The following is a 26,240-nucleotide window of genomic DNA, read 5'->3' on the forward strand; positions in this document are numbered from 1 at the left end:
GCTACAGATGAAACTGACACTACCAATCTGGCAGACCCTTTCACCCTGAAGAAGACGTTGGTTTTGGTAAAGTTCTGACTATGCTCTCTACAAACAGCACAGCTTGCTCTGATTGCTGCCCAAGTCACTGAGTTCATCAGTTTGAAGGAATGCCTGGGGCTCATTTTAACAGGCTTGGTTTGACCGAATCAATATGTAAGCTCACACTGCCACCCTCCCTTTGTTTCCGAATCATCAGCTCTTTTAGAACTGTGCATGCTCGCTGCCTATACTTTTCCTTCTTGGATATTTCTCTGACTCTCTTTTGTTCCTCGGCTACATCTTCACCTTCCCATGTCAGACAATCCCTCCGAAATCACAAATATCTTGTTCTTATGCAGTGGGATCACATCCTATGAAATACTATTTATACTTAAATCAAGTGATGTAACTGAAAGTGCTTGCGAGGCTTTAAGTCATGCATGAGGATAGCATGGTGCCATCACACTCCTCACACTCTGAATCATCAAGCAAATCTTCAAAGTCACAGCATTGAAACAGCCTGATTCCCTATCTTACTCTGCTTCCATTACCCTCCTCTGATACCCGTGTTGTCCCATAATCTAGAGATCTGGGCAGGGGCAACGGGTCAGTGGGGTATTCGCAGCACCAGCATGAGGACCTAGATCTCCAACATCCACATAAAAGTCAGGTGTGGGGTGGAGACAGGTGAGGTCTCTGGGGTTTAATGATCAGCCAGTATAGCCAAAAATGGCAAGTTCTAGGTTCAGTGAGAAATCCTGCCTCAAAATATAAGGTGGAAAAGTGACTGGAGAAAACATGTTAACATCAACCACCATGCCCACAAAGGCAAGCATACCCATCTACAAATAACTCCCCTCTTTCTCTCATTCTTGCTCTATCTACTACTTACCTACCTATCTATCTATCTATCTATCTATCTATCTATCTATCTATCTATCTATCTATCTTCACTTCTCTCTTATATACACATAGAAATAGAGTAATAGTAAAAATTTTTGAAGTCTAAATTTTAAAAATACAGACTTTCTCAAACAGTTTTACTACTATTCCAAACCGTGCAGTCATACTCCATTACAGTGGATAAATGTCAGTTCCAAAATTCCACGCAGCTGTTGGACACCTTCCTCACTATTTGAGAATTTTTATTACTGTGCAATCATCCTGATTGTTCCCTCTCTCCAAATACCAAATTTTGACTCTCCTCTATGCTTCTGTGGATGTCTTTGTTGGCCCTTATGCCTCCCTGCATGGTCTAAAAACAACTGTCTTTCCAGATGTGTATTAAAACTACATATACACCCACCGATCCATCTGCAAAGTCTTCCCTGATAGGGAGCTACTTTTATATATTGTGAGGTTTTAATGAACCAGTAGATATAGATCCTCTCTAGAGGAATATTTATCTCAAAGAAGATTCTCAATCAAGATCCACAGTACCAATTTGTGCTTATGTTATCATTTACTGAGTATTAGTGTATTGAAGAGCTAAGCTGGCCATTAAAGAAAGTCCATCATTAGCTTTAAAGTGGATGTTATTAAAGGCTTTTCAAACACTGTAAAGCCCAAATAGCCAGGACATGATAAATAATTGATATTTTCTTTATAAATCTTATCATCCATAATTTATACATTGATAGTTTTTAGCTTAGAAACAACATAAAATAGATGAAATGGATGAGAACTATAGCTAAATCTTGTATTAACTTAATTAGTAGAAAACACTAACTAGTTCTGCTGAAAATTTCATGAAGAAAACAGGACTAGGTAGCACCAAGAATATGCATCCTTGGCAAATGGGAAGATAATACATGGTTGTGTCTGGATAAATGGCATTTGAATCTCTTATCTCTGAAGCTGGGTCATTTCTCTTCCCAGCTGCTGATAGACTTGAACCTTTGGATCGACGCCACGACTCTTACCCCCGTGAAGTCTGTCTCTCGGACTCTGAGGTCAGCCACTGTAGTCCATGCTCCTCTTCTAGGGTTACTCTGAAACTGAAACTACCTTAAGAAGAGGAAAGAAGGATGGGACATTTTCCAAGGCCTTTGTCCCATGGAACTGGCTTTGTTTTAACAAAGCATACAACCTGCCAGTGTCTCCACCTGAAGGAAAATAAACTAAGATTAGTAGCACCATGAGGTTGGCCTAGATCTGTGGTTTTCAAACCCTGACTGTATCCTCCAATCACCTGAGTGTTTTAAGAAAGCATCCATACTTGATCACAGCACTCAGATGCTACAATATGCTTAGCTAGAAGTTATTTGTGTGCATTAGTTAGCCTTGAGTACTATAACAAAATACTTTAGACTGAGTGGCTAAAACAACAGGCATTTGTTTCTTACAGGTTTAGAGGCTAGAAAGTCCAATATCAAGGGGCCAAGAGATTTGATCCCGATGAAAGCTCTCTGTGGATTTCAGATGGCTGGTTTCTTGCTGTGTTTGTATGGGATGGAAAAGGACATGGCTCTTGTCTCTTCTCTCTAAGGCATGAATTTCTTTTGTGACAGCTTGGACCTCATGACCTATTTACCCTTCAGAAGTCTCATCGCACTACCATCCTGACAGGGGTTCGACATGAATTTGGAGGGGAGGAAGCACACAATAACACCCCGTGAGTCTAAAGTGTGGCCAGGTTGAGAACGCATGACCTCGGTCAAAGTCTATGAACACTTTTGCAACGAAACAAACGTGAGAGTGATAGCCTATGTGTCCCTCAATGCCATGCGAAGGCTCCTGTGAGCAGATCTCGATTTGTACAGCTCTATGGAACAAATGACACCTTTACATGTTCTAGGCAAGAAAATGTGTAGATGAAAGTGGATGACAATTTAGTTACAGAAATCAGTCTTAATCAGGTGATGCTGTGACTGAAAACCGAGAACATCAGGAAAGTTATTTATATCTGTCCAGCATTTCAAAGTATGTGATCAGGATTCGGGTAGGAACTATGAAATCTGCTTTAAAAGGTCATTTTTAAAATTGTAATTTTTCCATTTATTCCTACTCAAGATATAGACTTAATTAGTTCTGAAAAGGTCTTACTAGACTAAGACCCATGCTTAGAGGAAGGTAGAGAGAGACAGATGGAATGATTCTCTGAGAGTGAAAATCTACCTGTAACCTAGTTACTCTTATAAATACTTTAATCCAACCTCTTTCTTTCCAATTCATGAATAAATTATCCTTTCCAAAAACATAAAGAATGTATTTTATGAAATTTATGCCTTATGAACAAGCACACGAAAAGACTCACACTTATTGAATCAGACCAGCAAATTCACATCAACCAAGACCCTGGATAATTGAGTTTACTTTAATATCTGTGAGCAAATATCAGAAGAAATAAAAGACAATCAAGTCTATTTTAACCACAGGAATTTAGAACAGAAGCATCTGCTAACCCATCCTTTTAAAATTATGCTTAAGACCACGCCTCCCAAATTCTATTAACAAAGTAAAAATACGTTTACTAATGGCATGAAATACCATCAATTTTCTCCCTATCCAACTCTTCATCAAGATAGAAAGGAAATGTGCCAAGTTTATTTTATTATTCAAATCCATGCTCAAAGGAAGTCAAGATAAAAGAGGAAATAACATCAAAAGAAAGGTAAAGAGAGAGGGAGGGGAATATTGAGAAGAATATTAGGAAAATATCATAATAAAAGAGCAAATCTCCTTAACTTCTGCTCTTACCTATGTGACAATATCTCACCTCTCCCAAGCCCTACCCACTTAAATTCAGCTCCATTTAAAAAAAAAGCATACTGCACATACGCTGTATGTAGGGATGCACTATGCCCTGCACTTCATCTCTATGGTTAATAAGAAAATGATAGAGGAACTCTAAGAAATCTGCATCGTGAGATGCCACAATACTCTCCATCTTTTTCATTGTTGTTGTTGTTGTTGTTTTGTTTTTTGACCTGTCTTGGGCCATCAACCTCTCATGGTCATTTTGATGGGATTTATCCAATACCATGACTTTGGTCTGATGGAAAGCAGTCTTTGGGGAGAAAATTTCATTTCTTATTACTGACCGCCCTATATCCCCTTATCCTCTCCTCTCTAACACATGAGCAGCACACATACAGAGAGAAGCACATTCGCCTGAACTCTGGGACATATCCAGGTCCACTCATGTCAACTCATCAACAATTAAATGCTCACTTATGACTACCACAGCAACTGTCCATGCACTATCAAACACAGGCACTTCACTTTTTATGCATAGACAGTGTCTGGATGTAGGCAATCCTTAAAAGTATATTTGAGAGAATTACTGAAAATGAGGGTCTGGTGCCAGAACAGGTATCAATGGTGAACAGGTCAAGGTAATGCTGAACAAAGTCTTGACCTAGAAACGGAATCAAAAGAAAGACCAACAGAAATTGGCTGATCTCAGTAACAGAAAGGTAACCCTAAGGCCTTGAGCATTAAGGACTTACTAGGCACGTTCTCTTGGTGCCAGGTCTAAGAAGCTATGAAGAATATGATACAGTCTTTGCCCTTGAAGAGCTAGTCCAATGGGGAAGACAGATATACTGCCAGAAAATATAGTACGTGGTAAAAACAAATTATGGAAAATGTAGTGTGAGACAGATCATTTACCCATAAATCACCAGTTGTAGATCCCAGCTTATAAAGGCCACAAAGTGGTTGTTAACCCTTCTTTACCCATTACACATAACTGTCATCATGTCTCAGGATCTTTGTAAAGGTGACATAACACAGACCAGAAATAACCACCATGCATCAACAGTTCAAATAATTTTAATGACTTCAGAATTCCTTTTTAGTTGAGTTGATAACTTCTCATGAGGACAATCAATTATGCTTTCTATGATTTTTTTATTTTTGTCTTAAAACAGTGTTGTTCTGTGAATTTTCTTTATATGTGTGTGCAGGTACACACATGTACATGTGTATGCACATATGCAGAAGTCAAAGGATAACCTCAGGCATCATTCCTCAGGTGCTACCCACTTTTGTTTGAGGCAGGGTCTCTCATTGGCCTAGACTAAAGCTTTGCCTAGTAGGCTGGACTGTTTAAACAGTAGGCTCCAGGGACATACATGTCTCCACCTCTCATCTCGTCACCACTGAAATTGCAACCACAAACCATCACAGATGACTTTTATATGGGCTCTGAGGGTCTGAATTCAGATCCTCATGCTTACAAGCCAAGCACTTTACCATCTGCATCATCATCTCCCCATCAGTAGATTTTCTGAGTGATGGAAATGTTCCCCAACTGCCCTTTGTTGTCGTCACATATACAGATGAGTAGGCTATGATGCAATTCAATCACGGTTAGTGAGAAACAAAGAAGTGAGTGATTTCATTTTGATAGATTATGAATCAAATAACCACATATGCCTGGTGGACATGGTACTAAGCAGCATAATTTAAAAACCAAAGTATTTTAGGAATGTGCAATAGCATAAAATTTCTCTTGATGCCTAATGCATGTTATACATACATCAGAAGAATTGTAGATATAGATAAAAATTGGTTTCCATTACACAAGTCATGCATCAAGACTCCAGATAATTTTAATGACTTCAGATACATGCATATATGTATCTTACTGAAATTGGCTCTCACCATTAGCATTACTGAGTGAGTGGAAGCATTTTAAAATATTTGAGAGCTAACACATTTAACATATTCACAGATTGTTGGAAAAGGCAGTTACTCTCAACTGGTTGTCAATGGAGAAAGAGTCATGAAAGTTAGAACTGGGTTTTCGGAGTGGGGGTTATTTATTCATTTATTAGCTCTTGTTGGTTTCAGACAGTTTTTACTCTGCAGAAGAGGCTGTTGGTCTGAAACGCACAGGTTGGCCATGAACTCACAGCAATCCTCCAACCTCAGCCTCTCAAGTGCTAGTATTATAGGCATAAACCATCATGAACAGCTTAAAATGTGATTTAAAGGTCTTCAGTATGGGGTTGAATCAGAACGTGTGGGTGGAGGGCACAAGCGTTGAGACTGCTTCAGCATGGCTGAGTTCTTAGTGTGCAGCAGACAAGAGCAAAGAATTGAAACAGTAGTCTAGGTGGGGCTGCCTTCCTTACATGACAGGATGGGTTTGTCACAATTTTCAAGACTACATTGAGGCAGAGGAGTTATTGTTACCTAAAAATGATAGACTGCACTTAAATTTTAGAAAGGGAAATAAATACAACATGGGAATGTACAGGAAAAGTCACCAAGGGCATTTGCAAGAAAGTAAATTGAAATGCTACATCCCACCCCAGGACTCGAGCCTGTAAATTCTCAACAGGAACAGACATTCTCAGAGTGAACACAGAAAGAGTCATCAAGGCATGAAGATGCATGCCTCTTCTACCAGAGCTTAGAATTTGAAGGCAGGAAGATCAGGAGTTCAAGGCCATCCTTGACTACATAGAGTTTTTAAGGTCAGCCTGCTACATGAGACTCTGTCTAAAACAAAACAAAACAAAACAAACAACAACAACAACAAAACCACAGAAAACAAAGTGTCTGGTTTGGAAGAGACAAAGACTAACTAGGCTATGTGATGCCAGAAAAGTCATTTGACTTCTCTGTGTCTGCATTTCCTCATCTGTAATTCATATCAGATGGGGGAGGAGGAAATGAGAAGGGAAGGTTCATGGGGATGGTACTAGCTGAACTCTAGAGTCAGTGGCAAATGGATCTAAAGATGAAACTCGTCTCCACCAAGCCCTTCCCTTAGGTGCTGGGGTCTTGGCTGATGGAGCCCTTTCCAGACACAATCTGACAAGTTAGCAAACAGGTACTCAAATGAGTTCCCAGGACAGACCCATTCAGACCTTCCTGAAGTCTGAGAAGTGGAGAAATATTTCATGCTTCCAGAAAAAAAAAATAAAGTGTTTACCAGAAGCAAAATTCTCACAACATACAATTTTAAGCAAGATCCTTTATTTCTAGTATAGAAATAATTCGTTGATAAGGTAATCTCTCCTGCAAACTTCTCTCTTGAGAACAGCCTTGCTCTGCAGAGAGTGAGGGTGTGTGTGTGTGTGGGGGGGGAGATTCCAAGTACAGGAAAGCATGTTAACCAAAAGCAATACCTTTCCTAAATGGTGACTAGTTATTATTTTGAGTCAGAACTGAAGAAGCCCCCTGGAACCACACCCAGAAAAACTGAAGTTGTAATTGCTGCAGAGGCCTTAGGTATGACTCATTTTTAACATGGCCCCCACAGCAGTGAGGCATCAGAGTCATATTCATTACCTATTTAACAAGAGTATGTAAGCATGAGGATTTGCTGTGCCTTGCAGCTCTGTAACTTGCTTAATTCAAAGATCCTGAGGTCTCATAAATGAAAAGAAGTGATTCCGTAACAGTTCTTCAAACCCCTCAGTTTTCTCTATGACTCATAGTCCTACCTTTGTACGGGAAAAGTCAAATGGCTTGGGTCAAACCATCAGGACACCTGAGACACAGAAAGTGATACAGCCCTGATCACAGAGATGTTCTTAACTGTAAACAGTGAGTACCTTAGTGAATTCTACAATGTGCTCCTGGGTAATGTAAGAATGGTGGTCTTGTTATATCAGAATTGTCAGCCTACATCACACCCTCAGACAGTCATCAGACGTTTTATTGAGCACATTTTATGGTGGCATGGTACCTGCACGGCTCCAAAGACACTGAAGATGAGGAGTAAATACATTTGCAAACACTGAAGTATATGGGGAAGGATTAAAAGGGAGGCTGACTTTTTCATTTGTAGATAATGGTCGTCAGTTTTCTACAATATGCCACATGAAGGTCAACATATCCATCCCATTTTCCAGTGTCCCCAGGCCAGCTTGTTGGTAGTGATGTAAATGGCTGCTTTAAAATGGTGAGGGATTCAGTTCCAATGGATAGGCTTAGATCTGATGCCATTGCATGAGCTTGTAACAGTCTTAAACAATGAATTCAGTTCTTTCCCCTTATGCTTTCTATCTTCAAATGCATGTGTCCAATAAGCCAAAATGTAGGCAACCCTAAGCAGGCTACAGATAATGCCTTATTGAGGAGAAATAAAAATCAACTTTGCAAATGTGTGATTTGCATATAATGGGATCCAGCTCAGTCACAAAAACCAATGAGTGCTTATCCAGTGCTTATACGAGTAAACCTTGAAAGCATTCTGCTAAGTGAATGAAGCCAGGCATAAAAAGCTGCATGTTTCATGATTTTGTTCAGATGAAATGTCCAGAGCAAGCAGATCGATAGACACAGAAAGCTGATCAGTGGGATGGGAAATGTCAGTTAATGAGCAAGGAGAGCGCATTACATGCTCTGGTCACACAACTAGGACAATTCTAAATACCACCACACCTTACACTTCAGACAGATAAATTGTGCAGCAACTGACTTTGTTTTTCTTAATTCAAACCATTCCTAATATAGTCTTGGGCATGTGTTTTTGCTGAAGGGCAGAACAGTATTATAATTTGCTTCCCTAAGACTGTGAGATCTCCTTAAACAATAATTTAAGTATCAAGAGGACCTGGCTTTGTTTTTAAAATGTCTATTGACTGGAATGTGGAAATGTAAACTCAACAGGTGTGGATTGGAAGAGTACTTCCAGTGGGTGGGGGGCCCGGGTAGATCTTCCGGACTCTGCACTTAACTGCAAGCCTGCAGTCAGGCAAGGCCAGGAGGGTGGGTCTCCTGCTGTCTTCTAAGTCTGTCAGCTGTGTGCTAGACATCCAGCACACCAGCCCTTAGCACTTCCACCAAGCCTTACGGATTGAAGTTAGGGGAATAACCAGAGTGAGTTACGAATAAACAGAGTGAGTTACAGGCAATCATCACCATAGTAGCGACACAATTCTCATCAGTCAGAACTAGAAAAGACTTCTGTTTACAAAGGTCGGGGCTCCAGGAGCAGCACCACCCATTGGATGGAGATGCACGTTGAATCTATACTTTATTATAAACAATCTAAAATTCTAAAAGTAGGGCTACAGGTCTGATGGGAGCTAAACAGTCACACTCACAAACCGAGGTACATATTCTAATTTTTTTAGTTAATGGCTGCAAATAGTCCTTTAATCGCCATGAAAGCAGCTTTCAGTAACAAAATTTAAAACGTACACATTTAGGTTCTTTTTCTTTTTGAAACCTAAGCCTGAACCACCACCAACACCACCACCAACACCACCCCCACTACCACGACCCCCACCCCCACCCCAGGTAATCCAAACTGCTGATTGCAGAGAGCAACGTCCATTTAACGTCTATGGTGTAGACGGCTACGAGAATGAGCAGGGTCCCCGGTAAGCCCAGCAGCAGTAGCTCTTCTCTCCGGAAGCTGGGGCAGAACGCTCACAGGGATTTGACTGAAACTTTTTTTTTTTTTTGTAAATGGCTGCCTGAACTTGAACGTGACTAAATTCAAAGTACTAGAACCACAGAAAAGTCAGGTCGGTGCTTGTTCGGCTCAGTACCTTTCAGACGAGTACGTGTAATTCAAGACAGACACGTGTACTTTCCGTTCAAGTCCACTGTACTGGCAGCATAAAAATGAACATTCAGGTCGCAGCCCCTAGCCACCGCAGTATTGTATTTCCAGTCACTGACTCATCCTCTTAATGTAGGTCTACAAGGCTGTGTTTGCCACATGGAGAGGAGAGAGCGCGCCAGAGGGGACCCTGACCCGGCGGCCCCGGGGGTCCAGGTGTCCTGACCACGCGAGCCTCAGTATGGGGACCTGGCAGGTGGCAGCGGCGCAGTTGAGGGGATGGGGGCGCAGTCGGCGCGGGTGACATCTAGGGGTCCAGGATAACTCTTCCTGGGTGCTGCCGAACATTCTGAAATCCTCCCCGCAAGCCGTGTCCCAGAGACAGAGCCCCGCGCGGCCGCCCCGCGGAGGTCCCATCACTTACCCAGGCGACACACGCACAGTAGCTGGACGCACGCGAGGAAGCGCTGCAGGATTCGCATCTCCAGCCGGGTCCGCGGCCCCTCGCCGGCCGCCGGGGTGCAGGTTAGGGTGCAGAGGGTGGGGACACTGAGGCAGGGGACGCCCGTGACAGAGAGAAAGAGGGAGGGAGAGAGAGAGAAAAAGAGAGACAGACAGGCAAACAGAGAGACAGAGACAGAAAGAGAGCGAGAGCGAGACAGAGGAGGAGAGGAGAGGCGAATGCGGGGCTGGGCGGCGCGTGGGCGCAGGAACCGAGCCCGGGCCAGGCGCGGGGCTTCGGGCCGGACGCTGTCCCCCTGCCTGCCTGCGCGGGCTGCGGCGGCCACGATCTGAGCGCTCGCAGCCAGCGGCGCCCGAGTGCGGGAACGCGCTCGGGGCTGGGCACGCGCAGCGCGGGGGCGGGGGCGCAGGAGCGCGGGCGGGGGCCGGGGTCGCGCAGCGGCAGAAGAGGGGCGTGGCGGATCCCAGCCCGTCCCGGCCCCGCGCCCCTCCCCCGCCAGCGGCTGGAGGTGGAGTGGAACCCGCTGGGGCTCAGAATCTTCGCGGAGAAAAAGCTCTCTTCATTAAGACTCCTTCATGCCCTAGGAAGATACAAGAGGAGGCTGGGTCCCCATTGTCCCGCACAGCTTGGGGCTGACCTTTGGGCTTCGCCCCTGGGAAAGTCTTTCATTTGGTTATTGTCGTCTCTGCAGTTGCCAAGTGGGTCCTATCAGGAAGGGGTGAGAGAGCCTGGGTAAACTGCGTTCTCCTCCCCCTTCCTTTCCATTTTCCAAGTAAGTAAAGTAGTTCCAGCCCCCATTACCACCAGGGCAGTTAACTCCAATCATCTCCAGTCCTGTTGTGACCATTTGGTCTGGGCTGACCCTTCCCTAGACCCCAATTACTCTGTCGTGCTATGCACAGCTGTGGGGAACTCGCAACACTGCTGTGGTCTCGCTGGATGGAACTTCCCAAGTGCCTCTTTGCATAGGTCCTCCCGCAGGGAGATATTTTTAATTGCTTGATTCAAGAGTGCACAAAAGAAACATAATACACACCCTGTGCTTCCTCGGAGATGGGCATGTCATTCTCTCCATAGGAGAGCTTGTTTCTACGGAGGTGTTTGTTTTTGGTGTAAGAGCGTGAGTGCTATAACCTGAACTCCCGCTTGTGGGGTGGGGTGGAGATTTTAATAGGTATTCCTGAAATGAAATGTTTGTTGAATTAAGTTGAAGTCCACATGAAATAAGTTAACTGGTGATAATGTCAGCCAACAGCCTAACTACACCGTCCTGAATACTCGTGCGATTGTCATATCTATGGTGTGCTTTAGTTATTGGTACATTTTGCCCTGATAAGAGCCTCCATTTGGAACCTTTTAGGAGTCACATCCAAAGGCACAGAAAACCAAGTTCTGGAATTATCCCTGGTACTCAGTTTGATGTAGGGATCTGTACAGCATGTACTCTTGTGTTCTGTTATTGTCTCAAAGCCAATGCTGTAGCTTTATAAAATTCAAAGGACGCTTAATGCATACCAATTGGAGTTCCGAGTTTGTTTCAGCCGTGACTACCAGGTCTCACAGAATCCCACCGCCTCTGAACACTGGGCTCAATGTACAGAGCTAATGATGCATCTTGCTATCGATTTGTGAATGGTGAATGCACTGTAGCCTCAAAAGGATGGCTCTTGAAGCTCAAGTGTTTGTTTGGGAACACATACCAGTATAAGAAGCTAATCCTTGACCCTATTCTTCCCATGCATAGGAACAAAAATGCCACAGAGATTATAGTGAAGGATGAGAGTTTCCATAGGGGAAGAAAATTACTAGCCATTTTTGCTACATAACAACAGGTGTATGTACACCCATCTGAAACTCACCCAGAGTTCAGGGGGAAAATGTTTATTGAATGTGGGCTGGAGTAAACAGGGGCATTTTCCTAGAGATGTGCATTTATGCAGAAAGGAAAACTGGAAAATCTGATTATCAAAGGGGGTGGAGACCGAAAAGAAAGAAACTGAAGTCACATATTACTTAAAAAGCACTTTGATTTCCAGGAGACCGAGAATAATCATACTATGACAAGCATTGATTTCCTCATAAAGAAGCTTGCACCTGAAATGCTAAGCCATCTCACTAGGATTTGAACACCTAGGGAACAACAAACGGAAGTTCAGTTGCTGAGAGGAAACTGGACAGGCAAGACGGCTCAGTGGATAAAGGCTCTAGCCACTAAGCCTCATGACTAGAGTTTAATCCCCTGATTCCACACTGGATGGAGAGAACTGACTTCCATAGGCTGTCCTCTATCTTGTCTTCAAATGTTGTGGCCTGTACCACCCCCAGTAAATAAATAGATGCAGAAGAAGAGGAGGAGGAGGAAGGAGAAGGAGGAGGAGGAGGAGGAACAGCTGAGGTTACAGGAGGGAAATGTATGGTAATATAGCAGGTCTCAATTATCAAGGCTTCTCCACTACTTGGGAGAATAGTCCAGCAATAACAATGATTATGTTAGCTCTTCATTAGTTGGCCCTATATGACACTTGAGTAGTCATTATTAGAGTTGATTCACCAAAGCCATGGTAGAAACTAAAGTTTCTCTAGAATATCTAATAGGTGAATCTATGACCCCTGATAACTCCATTCTATAGTTAAGAATATTGCTAATCACCTGGGAGGGCACAAAAGCCACCACAAGGAGGGATCATTCAGTATGAAGGTTTTCCGGGAAAGAAATATTAACTAATTCTCCAGAGGGACAGCAATGTCCAGAGGTGACCTGAAGAAGTGGTAGACGTGGTTCTGAGAGTCCCATGGAGGGAGGTTGAAGTCCTTGAAAAGTAGGCCATTGAAGCAGCCAAGCAGTGGGAGAACAGAAGACATCAAATAAGCAAGAGCATCTGGAACCTTCTGTAGCACTTTGCAAAAGTTCTGACAGGTGTTACCTCATCCGTGTATATCAGCTGTTGTGGATTGACTATGAGCCCATACAATCACATGCCATCAGGCTGAGAACACCTTTAATATCAGCACCCAGGAGGCAGAGGCAGGCAGATTTCTATGAGTTTGTGGCCATCCTGGTCTACATAGTGAGTTTCTAGACTGCTAGGGCCACAGTCTATCTCAGAAATACACATGCACACATACAAACAAAATCACAAATCACATGCCTTCATTTAGAATCTGAATAGGTGTTGGCATATGCATATATAGGGATATGTAGTCTCTATATACACAAGCATACATTTGATCAGAAATAGAAAAAGTATGTTTGTGCAAAGCCTTAGTAAATTACATCCATTTGATTATCTTATATATACAATCCTAGAGGATGTTATCCAAACCCAAACCTGGAAGCATCATCACCATCACTCAGTATGTATTACCCACCACTGAATATTGAAACAAAAGAAGGAGTCTGGTCCTCTGATTATACAAGATTAAGGAATATTTCTGCAGGGAGACAATGATTACTTAATTGAAGACTACCAAATATTTCAGGATTTAGAATTTTCAAAGGGAAAAAGACTTTTGAGTGAATTACTTGGTCACTGAATACATTTCAGCTTTATGCCCATTACGGATCAGGCCCTGTTTAAGAGAGAATGTCACCATCCCTATCACAGACTGATAGTCTAAGAGGAGAAATAACCACCATTAGAAAACATCCTTGCATGCAACTGGTAGATAAAGTAGATGAAATTTGGTTAAATTCAAATACTAAATGATGAATAATTTTGTAGTGCAAAATAACTTTAGTGAACTGCAATGTACTAAATTTAATGAGATATTTTAGTACGGTGAAGCATTTTTCACTACAAAATGATGACTAGGATACTCTTATTGAATACTTGTCATATATTTATAGTTTTTAGAGTTCATTCATCTGAATTTCAAATCTAAGAAAACACTTTGCATTTTGTCTTCTAAATCTTGAAAACTCTGCCTTGATATGTCTTATAGTTGTTGGATATTAAGTTTGGTCATTTGCAATTATGAAATAACCATGTTTTTTTGCGGTTGGGCATTATGCCATATGTATCTTTTTCAAGTTCTCTTCTTTCTATTAACAGATTTTTGTAAGTTTACTTCAAGTCTTCATAGCTTGATAGTTCATTTCCTTCTAGTACCGGATAATATTACATTATCTGTGTGTACTAAAGTTCATTTACCCATTTTCCCACTGAAGAGCATAGTAGTTGCTGTTCTAGCAGTTATCAGCCAGGTAACTATAAGCATCCACATGCAGGCTTTCGTGTGGAGATAAACTTTCAACCCATTTGGGGAGATATTATGGAGAATGGTTGCTGGATCATCTAATAGTGTGTTTAGTTTGATAAGAATCTGCCAAATTGTCTTCTTAAATGATCTTCTATTTTCATTAACAATGAATTAGAGTTCTGGTTATTCTGTATGCTTACAAGAACTTGGGGGTGTCACTGCTCTAGATTTTGGCTTATTTAATAGGTAGATAGTGGTCCTTAATCATTATTTCTATTTGAAATTTTGTAATGGCATATGACACTGAAATAATAGAGTAAAATGAGTCCCTGTGCATACATTATCCAGATTCTCCAGATAATTTTAATTTTGTATTCTTCCTACCTTTTTTCTTCTACATCTGTATATCATGCCTACATGTATATACCCAAAGGTCCTCTTGAAAAAACAGATGGACTCACATAAATTGCTACATTAACTCCTCTTTGGGAAATTTTGCTTTGGTGGCTTCGTGACTGCACCAAAGGAGCTTTTTTGTTCATTGTAGAATACGGTATTAAAAGCCTAATTTATGATCACTTAAGAGAAGAGTTGGTTGTCACCAGGAGCTATCTTGGGCTATCTAAGAATAATAAGTCAAGCTGTATTTGTGAAATACTTATTCTCAGCTCTAACTCTTTTACCCCCACTTCCCACTCACCTTGTTTCTAGCTGGCTGTTTTCAGAGCCCTGTTGTTAGTGCTTGTGTGTACTTTAGTCCATGCTCAGTTTCAGAGCAAGTTTCTAAAGTAAGCATCGAATGTGAATTACACACAAGTAAGCAGGAACCTGTACCAGTGGGTGTTTCCAAAGATGACACATTATCCAAAATATATCAGTGGTTTTCCTTATAGTACAAATGTTTTTGGCAAGGCTCAGGTTAGTACTCAGTGTGCTGTGTTAACTGTTGCTTGTAGCAAGGTGATTATTTTATCGGGTGTATCCTTAGAGGAGGGGCAGTTCCTCTTCTATACTATGTCGGCTATAAGATAGTGACTATCTGTACATCTTGCTCCTTTCTGCTCACTCCGTCTTCCCTGTAGAGATGGTGGCGGAATCATATTCTCCCCAACCAGCTTAACTTAAACATTGCTTGTTATGTAAGCCTTAGAAAAATCTCCAAGATATTTTAAAATAAAAAGAAATTATAAAATCAGTTTTGGGAATCAGCAAATAATAAAAAAAATTGGTATAAACTATTCTTAATATAAGTATTAATTTAACTATTTCTCACAAATAGTTATCTACAACCATAGTCCAATTTTAATTAAACATAACTTACAAGCACTATAAATTACTGTGTGTGTGTGTGTGTGTGTGTGTGTGTGTGTGTGTGTGTGTGTTTATATATTTTATTTTTGAGAATCCAGCTTGGCTACCACATTGTGACCCTCCTACCTCAGCTTCCCAAGTTCAGGGCTTACAGATGTGTGACAACCATGTCTGTCTATCCATGATGCTTTTTGTCATATAAAAATCATTATTTAGCTGGTATACTTACCAAAATATTATTACTCTACAACTGTCACCCATTTATTTGACTTAGAGATTCAAGGAAAATAGCTTCTATACACTTAGGGAAAGAACTTGTATTTTCCTCCAATTCTACAATGAGGTCCTCCTGCTCCCACTAAATTCTGATTCTTCTTTATCGGAACCATCTGGCTTTGGTGGAGGTCAGGGATCTGTTAATCCTTTCTGTCTCCTGTACCTATTTATTTTCCTCACCAAACTATTAGAATAATTTTTCCACTTAAATTTTTTCTCTTAACATCACGTCTCATTAAATTAGAGTCCCAAAGATACCTTCTTTCATAGTTTTCTTATAAGACCAGACTTTAATTATTTTATCTCCTTTTTTATCTTCTAATACTCCTTCAGACCTCTGAAATTGGGTTTCTGCCTTCATGTCATTTACAGTGATCTTGAAAAGATGTCTTAGACACTGTTCTATTGCTGTGAAGAGATACCATGGCCAAAGTAACTCTTACATATGAAAGCATTTAATTGGGGGCTTGCTTACAGTCTCGAAGGTTTAGTCCATTTTCTTCATGGAAGGAAGCATGGCAGCATGCAATCAGGTGCTGGAGAGTAGTTGAGAGCTACATCCTGATCTGTAAGCAGTAAGAGAGAGAGAGAGTGTCTAGGCCTGGGATGGGCTTTTGAAACATCAAAGCTCACCCACAGTGACACAGTTCCCTCAACAAGGCCATACCTACTCTAACAAGGCCACACCCCTTAATCCTTCTAATCATTTCAGATATGCCACTCTCTGCTGACCAAGCACTCAAATATATGAGCTTATGGGGGGGCATTCTTATTCAAACCACCACAAAAGGTAAAAACATGACTTCCTAATATATTTAAATGTGCTGTGCACTTTAAGCCAAATATCTTATTTCCTCAAGTCTGATGTTTTCTGTGGTCTACAGACCTGGAAAGCCATAGGCCCTCTTCCCCCCACTACCTCATCAGTCACCACGTTGACAGATTAATCCTTCTCTTCTACCCCTCCTCCAGTCCCCCCAAGCCCTGTCAGTCCAACAACCCACTTATAAAATAAACACACAGGTGCTTATATTATTTAAACTGCTTGACCATTAGCTCAGGCCTACCATTGTCTAGCTCTTACTCTGATATTCAACCCATTTCTATTAATCTATACTTTGCCACATGGCTCGTGGCTTGCCGGTGCCTTACATCTCGCTTGCCATGGCGGCAGCTGGCAGTGTCCCTCTCTCTGCCTCAGCCTTCTACTTCCCAGAATTTTCTTCTCCACTTGTCCCACCTATACTTCCTGCTTGGCTACTGGCCAATCAGTATTTTATTTATACAGTGATATCCACAGCAACTCCTCAACTTTATTCTGTTGTTACCATCATTTTTATATAATCAGTAATCAATGAGTACTCAAATACATGCCCCAGTCTGTCCTAGAAGGGAAGCTTTCAAGACAACATTGCTTGCCTCTTCTCTTATCTGATCATGGCCAAGTTCCAGTCAGTATCCTAGCTGTTTCTATCATTTTCCACACACTAATTGAGACCCCAGACTGTGAAAGTTTCTGTTCTCTTGGTTTATTTGCTTCCCTTGGTGAGGATAGTAGACATATTGTTTATAACCTATTTGTCTTGACTTGTAACTTGGTTTCAGGTTTGAAGTTCTTCAAATAATAGTATTCATGAGTGGGCCCACACCACCTTTAAGGTAAGCTGATACGTCTCCTCTTTGCACACAGGGGGCCAGCCAAACCTGGGACTTTCTTACTTCCTTTGAAGGTCCAAGCAACAGTATTAGCCTATATTCATTTACAATTTTTAGCATGTTTATAAACTTTTTGGTTTAAAAACTTGCAAATAAACAAAAGCATCCCATTTTTAAGTGTTAAGAAGCATTTCTATTTCTGGGACCCTGTAAAAATTCTGGCGTTTGCCTCTAACCATTTTCCTTAAGCATCTCCTGCTACTACATTATTTCTAGCTAGCTTCTCCTGTCCCTAAAAATAGGAAGAGAAGCTGAGGAAGTCTACTGCTCTGGGGAACTCACTCATCACTCTCATAAGAAATAGGAAATGTACTATTGAGATGCTGACACAAAGCAATGTGTCAAAGCATTATTAACCCTCCAGTTTATACCCTGCAATCACAAGAGGAATATTTGATGAGCACTGTGTTGATGATTATGTAATCCTCGCAGGAGACTTTTGAAGTGGGTACCATCACCATCCTCCCAATGTCACTGACAAATAGAGGCACATATTATGCCAAAAGTCATGTATTGTCTATACTTCTTCCTTGCAGGCATCTGTGAGGTTCAACACTAACCAATTCCTTCTCAAACTCTAACCAGGTGCCTACTGTGGTTAAAACTTGGCCTTCTTTACTTCCCAATACACAGCACATTTAGAAAAATTGACCCAGAGTCAAAAATGAGTAATATAAATGGTGTGTGATATGAGAAATAAACACTATTCAAAAATTCAGATATGCTTTCTGCCCAAATAAGATGATTATTATCCTGAGAGGAATTTCTGGCTTGTGTTTCTACTTGGTTGTTCAAGTAGAGGTATTTTGTAGCATAATCCCTGAAAGAATTCAAAACATTAATATAGGAAAATAGAGCAGAAGTACTACTGCCCCAGGGAATGATTGCATGGTGCAGGCATTGATCAAAGCTTTGTTTCATGGCTGACACTGTGGGCTGGAAGCAAATAAAGAAATATATCATTGAAACCCAAGTGACCTTAAAGAGTTCATCTTTGGAGAACTATTCCTCTTCAGTCTCAATTAAGGGTATCTGAGTGTTCTGTCTGTATGACTTCACTGCATGGCAGATGCACAGCTCTAAAGTTTACCCAAAACTCAGGGAAGCTGTGAGGGAGTCATATTGCAGACAGGAAACTGAAACATGATGTTCAGTATCATGTCTTTTGTAGCTTCGCAGGGAGAGTATTCAATTTGATGACTACCTCCTTAGTGTCTAGCCAAACATTATCCATCCTTACAGTTTGTTCTATTGATTTTTTTTTTCAGCATTAGCTAGTAGCAGAGATTCTATACACAATGGAGGAAAATGTGTATATTCTTCCTGGAGGGAGCTTAAAAATCAGACAATGTTTTAATTGAACTTCAACTTAGCACTAATAAGGACTATTCATTATGGTATCATAATCTTCTCTTCCAAGGAAGCCATGGACCTTAACTTTTCAAACCAAAAGACCCTAAACGTTGTCTCTTCAATTTTTTTGAATTTATGTTTCACATGGGTGTGTATTCTTCTGTGTATAAGAGTGCCTGCAGAAGACAGGAGAGGGCATCAGATCCTCTGATGCTGGAGTTAGAGGCAATTGTGAATCACCTGATGTGGGTGCTAGGAACCAAATCTTGGTCTTCTGCAAGAGCATCACATACTCTCAATAATTGGGGCATCCCTTCAGCCCCTACAGGTATTACACCAAAAGACCAGCCTCTGCATAGTCAATTCTCCCTGTCAAATTAGCCAAACAAATCTTTTGAAAGTCTCCTACTGTGAAATTTAAATTACTCCAGATGGAGTTATGTCTTCATGCATAACAAGGGCTGAAAACTGACATATAAAAAATTAAAAGGTGACAGTGTACTAAAAAGACTATAAGAAAAAGACCTTTAGGATTTTCACTTTAAGGTGGGAAAAATAGGACTGGAGTAATGGCTCAGTGGTCAAGAGCACTTGTTCTCACAGAGGACCTGGGTTCAGTTCCAAGTACTCGCATGGCAGCTTATTACTATCCAAAACTCCAGTTCCAGGGGACTTGACAGCTTCTTCTGACCTCCACTGGCACCAGGCACTTGAATGCAGTGCATAGACATACATGATGAGCAAAATACTCCTACACATAAAATAAATATTAAATCTCTTTAAAAGATAAGAAATACACTAAAATATTAATGATACAATAAGCTATGAAGACTAAATTGAACAACATGAATATATTAAAGGAATGAGTAAAAATCAATTAAAGAAATAAGATACATAAATATAGTATCCTGAAGACACAGAATTGGCAAAAGATACAAAGATCAGCTTGCAAAATCTATATAAAACAAAACTGCAAAATGTCCCATGCTAAGATAAGGCCTTAAAGAATCTGAAAATGATTGAAGAACCAGTCAACCCTCTAATGTCCCAACTTGCTTTCACCTCCCAAGGTGTTTAAGGTCACCTTCTAAATTCTTATCAGGGAAGCAGCTCATAATAAAATTGGCATTTCTTCTTTAATGTCTACTAACTTCATTCATTGTATTTTGCATGCTACCTTCAATTTCTCCCAAATGCCACACATGAGGCATCATTTCCCCATTTTACAGGTGTTCCCCGATATTCAGAGTTCAGCATTACTAGACACAAAGATGTGATGGTCACATTGGAACTCAAGCCTCAATTCCTACGATTGCACAGAATCATCTTGTTATAGCTAGTCAGCCATAGGAAGTCATCTTTCCTAAGCAGTCCTCTGGTCTACAAGATCATCTAGGGAGCACCTGCCATGCAAGCTGGTTTCATGATAGTTTATCTTCTGGTGAAACTGGTTCTTCATAGCACTTATGCCTATGTAGCTTACATACAGGTCAACCCAAAAATTATAACTTGAAGCTTAATCAAGCTTCTTTAATACCACGAAGGAATGCCTCCAAATGAAGGCAAGTTAAAATGGCAAAAGGCAATATGAGATAATGAACACATCAGTCAGGGTGGGCTAGGTTATGTTGCAATAATAGGGAAAATTGGATTTACATCAATTTCTTCTTCACTCGATGCCTGTAGTGGATTTAATTGACTGATTCTCTAGGGTAGCTAGCAGCCTTACAAGTGGTTGGTCTGCAGTCTAGTGAGCTATGAGTATTGGGGCAGCTTCTTTTCAGCGTGTGTTTTCACAGTTTCTGGGAAAGAGAGAGCTGGCCAGCCTTGTGCTGACAACTTAATTATCTCCGTACAGACAAGAGATATCTATATACGCCACCTTCCCCTCCCCAGTGTGTCTAGAAGGAGATGAGAAACAAATATGAATGGTGGTAAAGTAATCCACTCTTGGGGTGGGTGAAGGGAGGGAGAAAGGGAGGAAGCAGAGGAATGAGGAAGGAAAATCAAAGACCACGAAGAACCCTGCAGTCAGTGCTGCATACTGCGTTATGATTGTGTAACGGTTTGGTTATTATTTTACTGTCATTTCTCAGGATTGTAATGCTAAAAGTGACTCTGCGATCTTCATGTCAGAGATGAAACAGTACAGGAAACATTAGCCCATGTCTTCCACGGATCTCTGAGCTGTTGCTCCCTTGTGAGGGTGTCTGCAGAAGGTTGAGGAGGGAGAGTGAGTGAGAGCGTGGTGGTGGGAGGGGACAGGAATATTATGGATTACAGAAGCCAGTCTCTTCTGAGTCTTGCCTCCTTCATTCGCCCATGGAAAGAAAGATTCCAATGGGTTATGTGCTTTAAAATCATGACGTCATGGACTTCCATCTGTTTGTATTTACAACAGCCCCAGTCTTTATACCAGTGCTTCTAAAATAAAATGATTTTACCATTCTAAACTTGGATAACTTGGACAGAGGATAATTTTTAAAAAGAAATAGTGCTGGAAAAGCCTGGGGAAAAAAAAAGCACAGTATTTCAGTTCTACTCACAGGCATGCTTTTCTTGGTTGTAGCTAGGTTGCTTGTAATCTAGACTAGATTTAAAACTGAATTGATATTCGGTGGTATTCTACATGCTGCCAAAGGAGAAAAGTAAAACATAACCTAGCTACAAAGCCTTCCATCTGTAATGGTGGCCTGCATACAAGATGCAATAGTGGAGTGAAACCTGTGGGGATAACAAACCCCTATGTGATTGGATTTAAGACCCACTCTATGAGATAGAACCAATGCCTGATCCTGCCTGGGTGGGTGGCCAAGAACCTGAAACCAGATAGGTTTCAGGAGGAAAACTAAATACTACTGTTCTGCTAAAGGAATGTGTCAACAAAATGACTACTAACCTTATTCTTCTATACTCATAAATCAGTGTCTTGCTCAGATGTCAGAGAAGCCTCCTCCCACAGTAGATGAGAATAAATACAGAGGCTCATAGCTGGACAATGTGTAGAGTCAAAGACCTTGTAAAACCCCATCCTGAATGGGATGTCTTCATTAATTCTCTCCCATCACAGCCCAAGGAACCCTTTAGAAGAGGAAGCAAAAAGATTATCAGAGTTCATGTGTTTCCATTAGTTTGGCTATTTGTCCCTGTGCTTTTCCCAATCCTGGTCTCAACAATTCTTGCTCATACAATCCCTCCTCTTTCTCACCAATTGGACTCCTGGAGCTCCACCTGGGGCCTGGCTAAGGATCTCTGCATCCACTTCCATCAGTTATTGGATGAGAGTTCTAGCACAACAGTTAGGGTGTTTGGCCATCTGATCACCAGACTAGGTCAGTTGGGGCTTTCTCTCGACCATTGCCAGTAGTCTACAGTGGAGCCCCCAGCTGGATCAGGCCCTCTGGATAAGTGAGACAGTTGAATAGCTTGAACTGTTTGGGAGGTACCCAGGCTGTGGGACCTGAACCTATCCTTAGTGCATGAACTGGCTGTTTGGAACCTTGGGCTTACACAGGGACACTTTGCTCAGCCTGGGAGGAGGGGACTGGACCTGCCTGAACTGAATCCACCAGGTTGAGCTGAATCCCCAGGGGAGTCTTGGCCCTGCAGGAGATGGGAGTGGAGGGTGGGCTGGGGGAAGGCAAGGGCGGGAGCGTGGAGGACAGGGGAACCCATGGCTGATATGTAAAATTAAATTAAATTATAAAAAAAAAAGATTGTCAGAGTCAGAGGGAATGGAGAACACCAAGGACGCAAAGCATTTTATTATTATTAATTTTATGTGTTTTAATTTTACACATCAGCCATGGGTTCCCCTGTCCTTCTCCCCCCACCCCCCCCCCCACATTCCCCCCAGCCCCTCCCCTCCATTCCCATGTCCTCCAGGATCAAGGCACTCCTGGGGACTCATTTAAACCTGGTGGATTCAGTACAGGCAGGTCCTGTCACCTCCTTCCAGACTGAGCATGTGTCCCTGTGTAAGCCCAAGGTTTCAAACAGCCAGCTCATGCACTAAGGACAGTTCCTGGTCCCACAGACTGGGTGCCTCCCAAGCAGATCAAGCTATTCAATTGTCTCACTTATCCAGAGGGCCTGCTCCAGCTGGGGTCTCCACAGCGTTTGGTTCATAATTCATGTGCTTCCATTCGATTGGCTATTTGTCCCTGTGCTTTTTGCAATCTTGGATTCAACAGTTCACGCTCTTGCAGTCCCTCCTCCTTCTTGACAGTTGGACACCTGGAGCTCCACCTGGGGCCTGGCCTAGGATCTCTGCATCCACTTCCATCAGTTATTGGATGAGAGTTCCAAGACGACTGCTAGGGTGTTTAGTCATCTGATCACCAGACTAGGTCAGATCAGGCCCTCCCTCGACCACTGCCATCAGTATACAGAGGATATATCATTGTGGATTTCTGGGGACCTCTCTAGCACTCTGCCTATTCCTGTTCTCATGTGGTCTTCATTTATCATGGTCTGTTATTCCTTGTTCTCCCTTTCTGTTCTTGATCCAGCTGGGATCTCCTGCTCCCCTAAGCTTTCTTTCCCTCAAATCTTGCCCTTAATTACTCCCACTGTCGTCCAGGTTGTTCATGTAGATCTCATCCATTTCTCTGTCATTGGGTGATCCTCGGGTCTTTCCTAGGGTCCCGTTTTCTAGGTAGCCTCCCTGGAGTTGTGTAGCAGTCTAGTCATCTTTGTTTTACATCTAGTATCCTCCTATGAGTGAGTACATACCGTGTTTGTCCTTCTGAGTCTGGGTTACCTCACTCAGGATGATTTTTTCTAGATCCATCCATTTGCCTGCAAACCTCATGATGCCATTGTTTTTCTCTGCTGAGTAGTACTCCATTGTGTATATGTACCATATTTTCTTTATCCATCCTTCAGTTGAAGGGCATCTAGGTTGTTTCCAGGTTCTGGCTATTACAAACAATGCTCCTCTACTGCTGGTGGGAATGCAAACTTGTACAGCCACTTTGGAAATCAATATGGCGCTTCCTTAGAAAATTGGGAATCCATCTCCCCCAAGACCCAGCTGTAGCACTCTTGGGCATATACCCAAGAAATGCTCAATCATACCACAAGGGCATTTGCTCAGCTATGTTCATATCAGCATTGTTTATAGTAGGCATTTTAATCATAGCAAGAACAACGCAATATGAACTCATAGAGACTGTGGCAGTATGCACAAGGTCTGCTGCACAGGTCTTATCCAGTGTTGAGAGTGGAAGTGAACACAAGCCTACATCCCCAACCCAGAAGCTATGTCCAGTTGATAACCACTCGCAAATGAAAAACTAATTTTCTCTAATGGAGACCCACTGGGTATAGAAACCATGCTTAAGGCCGGGTCTCAGTCTAGCAGTAGATGGCAACACAAAATGAATTCAGTGACATTTTGGATTTTTTTTTTTGTCACATAATGCTGTATCTGAACATTTATTTTCCTTCCTTCCTTCCTTCCTTCCTTCCTTCCTTCCTTCCTTCCTTCTTTCCTTCCTTCCTTCCTTCTTTCCTTCCTTCCTTCCTTCTTTCCTTCCTTCCTTCCTTCTTATAGATTTATAGTCACCTATGCTTGTCATCTCTATAGTTACATTAGTTAGGTTTCCCAGATTTACAGCTACATAGGTCGGATGGACAGGTAATCTACAAACACTTCATGGACCTAGAGAATATGGCATTTAAATAAGTTAGAATTCTGTTGATGTGAGACACAATTGCTCCTGGCAGCACCAATTTGATCCCGAGAGAACAGAACGTTGGGCTTCTAAGACATTTCCATTTGGAAGTTTGTCTTCTTGCCACAAAAGGGCAAAGAACTACCTTTGCCTCAACTGCTAACAATATGAGTGCTGTCCTTTTGGACAAGCAGGGCACAAGGAAAAGTGACTTTTGAATCTGCCAATACAGGGGAAGATGGTCTTTCAGAATTCCTGCTTCTGAAAATGATCTGCCAGATACTCTAGACCTGTAGCCAATTTGAATGTACCAACATTGCTGATAAACATTAGGTGACTATCCAGGCTGCCAGCTATCTCTGTCTACTCTTGCAAGATTCCTGAAAGTTGCTTGTATCCATCTTCATTTCTCAGGTACCATTCTATTCCTTCTCAGGTCTTTGATGGGATTGAAGACTAGCAGTTATAGTTACAACTTAGTATATATATAATATCTTAGATAGAACATATTAAGTATTAGCTTCAGGTTCTTTAGGATAGGACACCATTTGAAATGATCTTTGTAATGTGCCATTTATCTACACTCTAGACTTCTCTGGATTTTAGTATGTGTTTCTTGCTTGATATTGTTTGCAATGGTTGTAGTTCCATCTTATCTAGGTCTTTACCCCTTATTATTCTTTGACAATATTTGATAACCATTCCTTTGTATATAGTCTTGTATTAGGTTAGAACCTTCTTATTTAGACAAAAGGGGGAAATGTAGTAGGTAGCCATTCCAACTTTGATCTGGAAGTTCCAACCCCCATTAAGGCTTCAGTGACTGTCATGCCTACAAGGCAGGGCCGAGAGAGGACCCTGAAGACCCGAGAGCTGGATGGGCCAGTTCTCTTCATTCCTGGACCCTGGACGCTGAAAGTAGTTCTCCAGAGAACACTGCCGGACTGCACTATACCTTTCCCAGACCCTGTTACCTAGCCCTTCACTTGTAAGTTATCCCACAAAATAAACCTCCCTTTTAACTACGTGAGTGGCCTTAATAGTTTCACCAATATTCTTTTTCTTTCCTTACCCTACAGGTCTTTTTTTGTGTATATTATGGTTTCTGATTTTGTCACTTTAAGGGATTTCTGTGTGTGCCAATGTGTGTCTATTAGTCTATGTGTTTCTTGTGAATTTTTTAAAACTTGGTTCTTTGTTTTTCTGTTTGTTTTGTTCTGTTCTGGTTTGTTTTATTTTATCTTATTATATTCTTTTTAAAAAAAATATTACCATTTGTTTCCTAATGACAGAGCAAGAAAGGATGTGGATTTGGATGTGTGGAGAGATGGAGAGGTTTTGTGGGGAGTTGGGTGAGGTAGAACCATAACCAGAATATACTGTATGAAAAAAATCTGTTTTCAATAAAAAAGAAAAAAGAAATAAAATTGAACTGAATTTGAATTATAATTCTTTATATGCTTGTGACAGGTATTGAAGAATATGCACTCACAATGGTAAAAATTCAAGGGAGATAAGTTTACCTGCTGTGGGATGTTCTGTATGTCAAATGTGTTGATCTGATTGGTTGAAATAAATAAAGTGCTGATTGGCTAGTAGCCGGGCAGGAAGGATAGGGTAGGCGGGACAAGGAGGAGGATAATTCTGGAAAGTGAATGCTGGAACAGAGAGACACTGCCAGCCAGCGGCTGCCATGAAAAGAAAGATAAGGTACTGGTAAGCCACAAGCCACGTGCAAAGTATAGAT

At 41.6% G+C, this 26,240-nt stretch overlaps 1 protein-coding gene across 6 annotated transcripts in view; it reads right to left on the reverse strand.

Annotated features, from left to right (window-relative positions):
- The window catches only part of Ptprz1 (protein tyrosine phosphatase receptor type Z1), a 186,248-nt gene extending 175,901 nt beyond the window's left edge, over positions 1-10,347 (reverse strand). For 3 of the 6 annotated variants that reach the window (XM_036181210.1, XM_036181208.1, XM_036181206.1), the window contains exon 1: positions 9,921-10,088. In XM_036181210.1, the coding sequence (XP_036037103.1) occupies positions 9,921-9,978 (58 nt within the window). In that variant the 5' untranslated portion in view covers positions 9,979-10,088. Of the gene's footprint in view, positions 1-9,920 lie in introns of all 6 variants that reach the window. The other 3 variants (XM_036181212.1, XM_036181211.1, XM_036181207.1) reach the window with 2 other exon arrangements.
- Between the last annotated feature and the right edge of the window lie 15,893 nt (positions 10,348-26,240).

This window comes from Onychomys torridus, chromosome 3, assembly GCF_903995425.1.
Source record: "Onychomys torridus chromosome 3, mOncTor1.1, whole genome shotgun sequence".
NCBI lineage: Eukaryota > Metazoa > Chordata > Mammalia > Rodentia > Cricetidae > Onychomys > Onychomys torridus.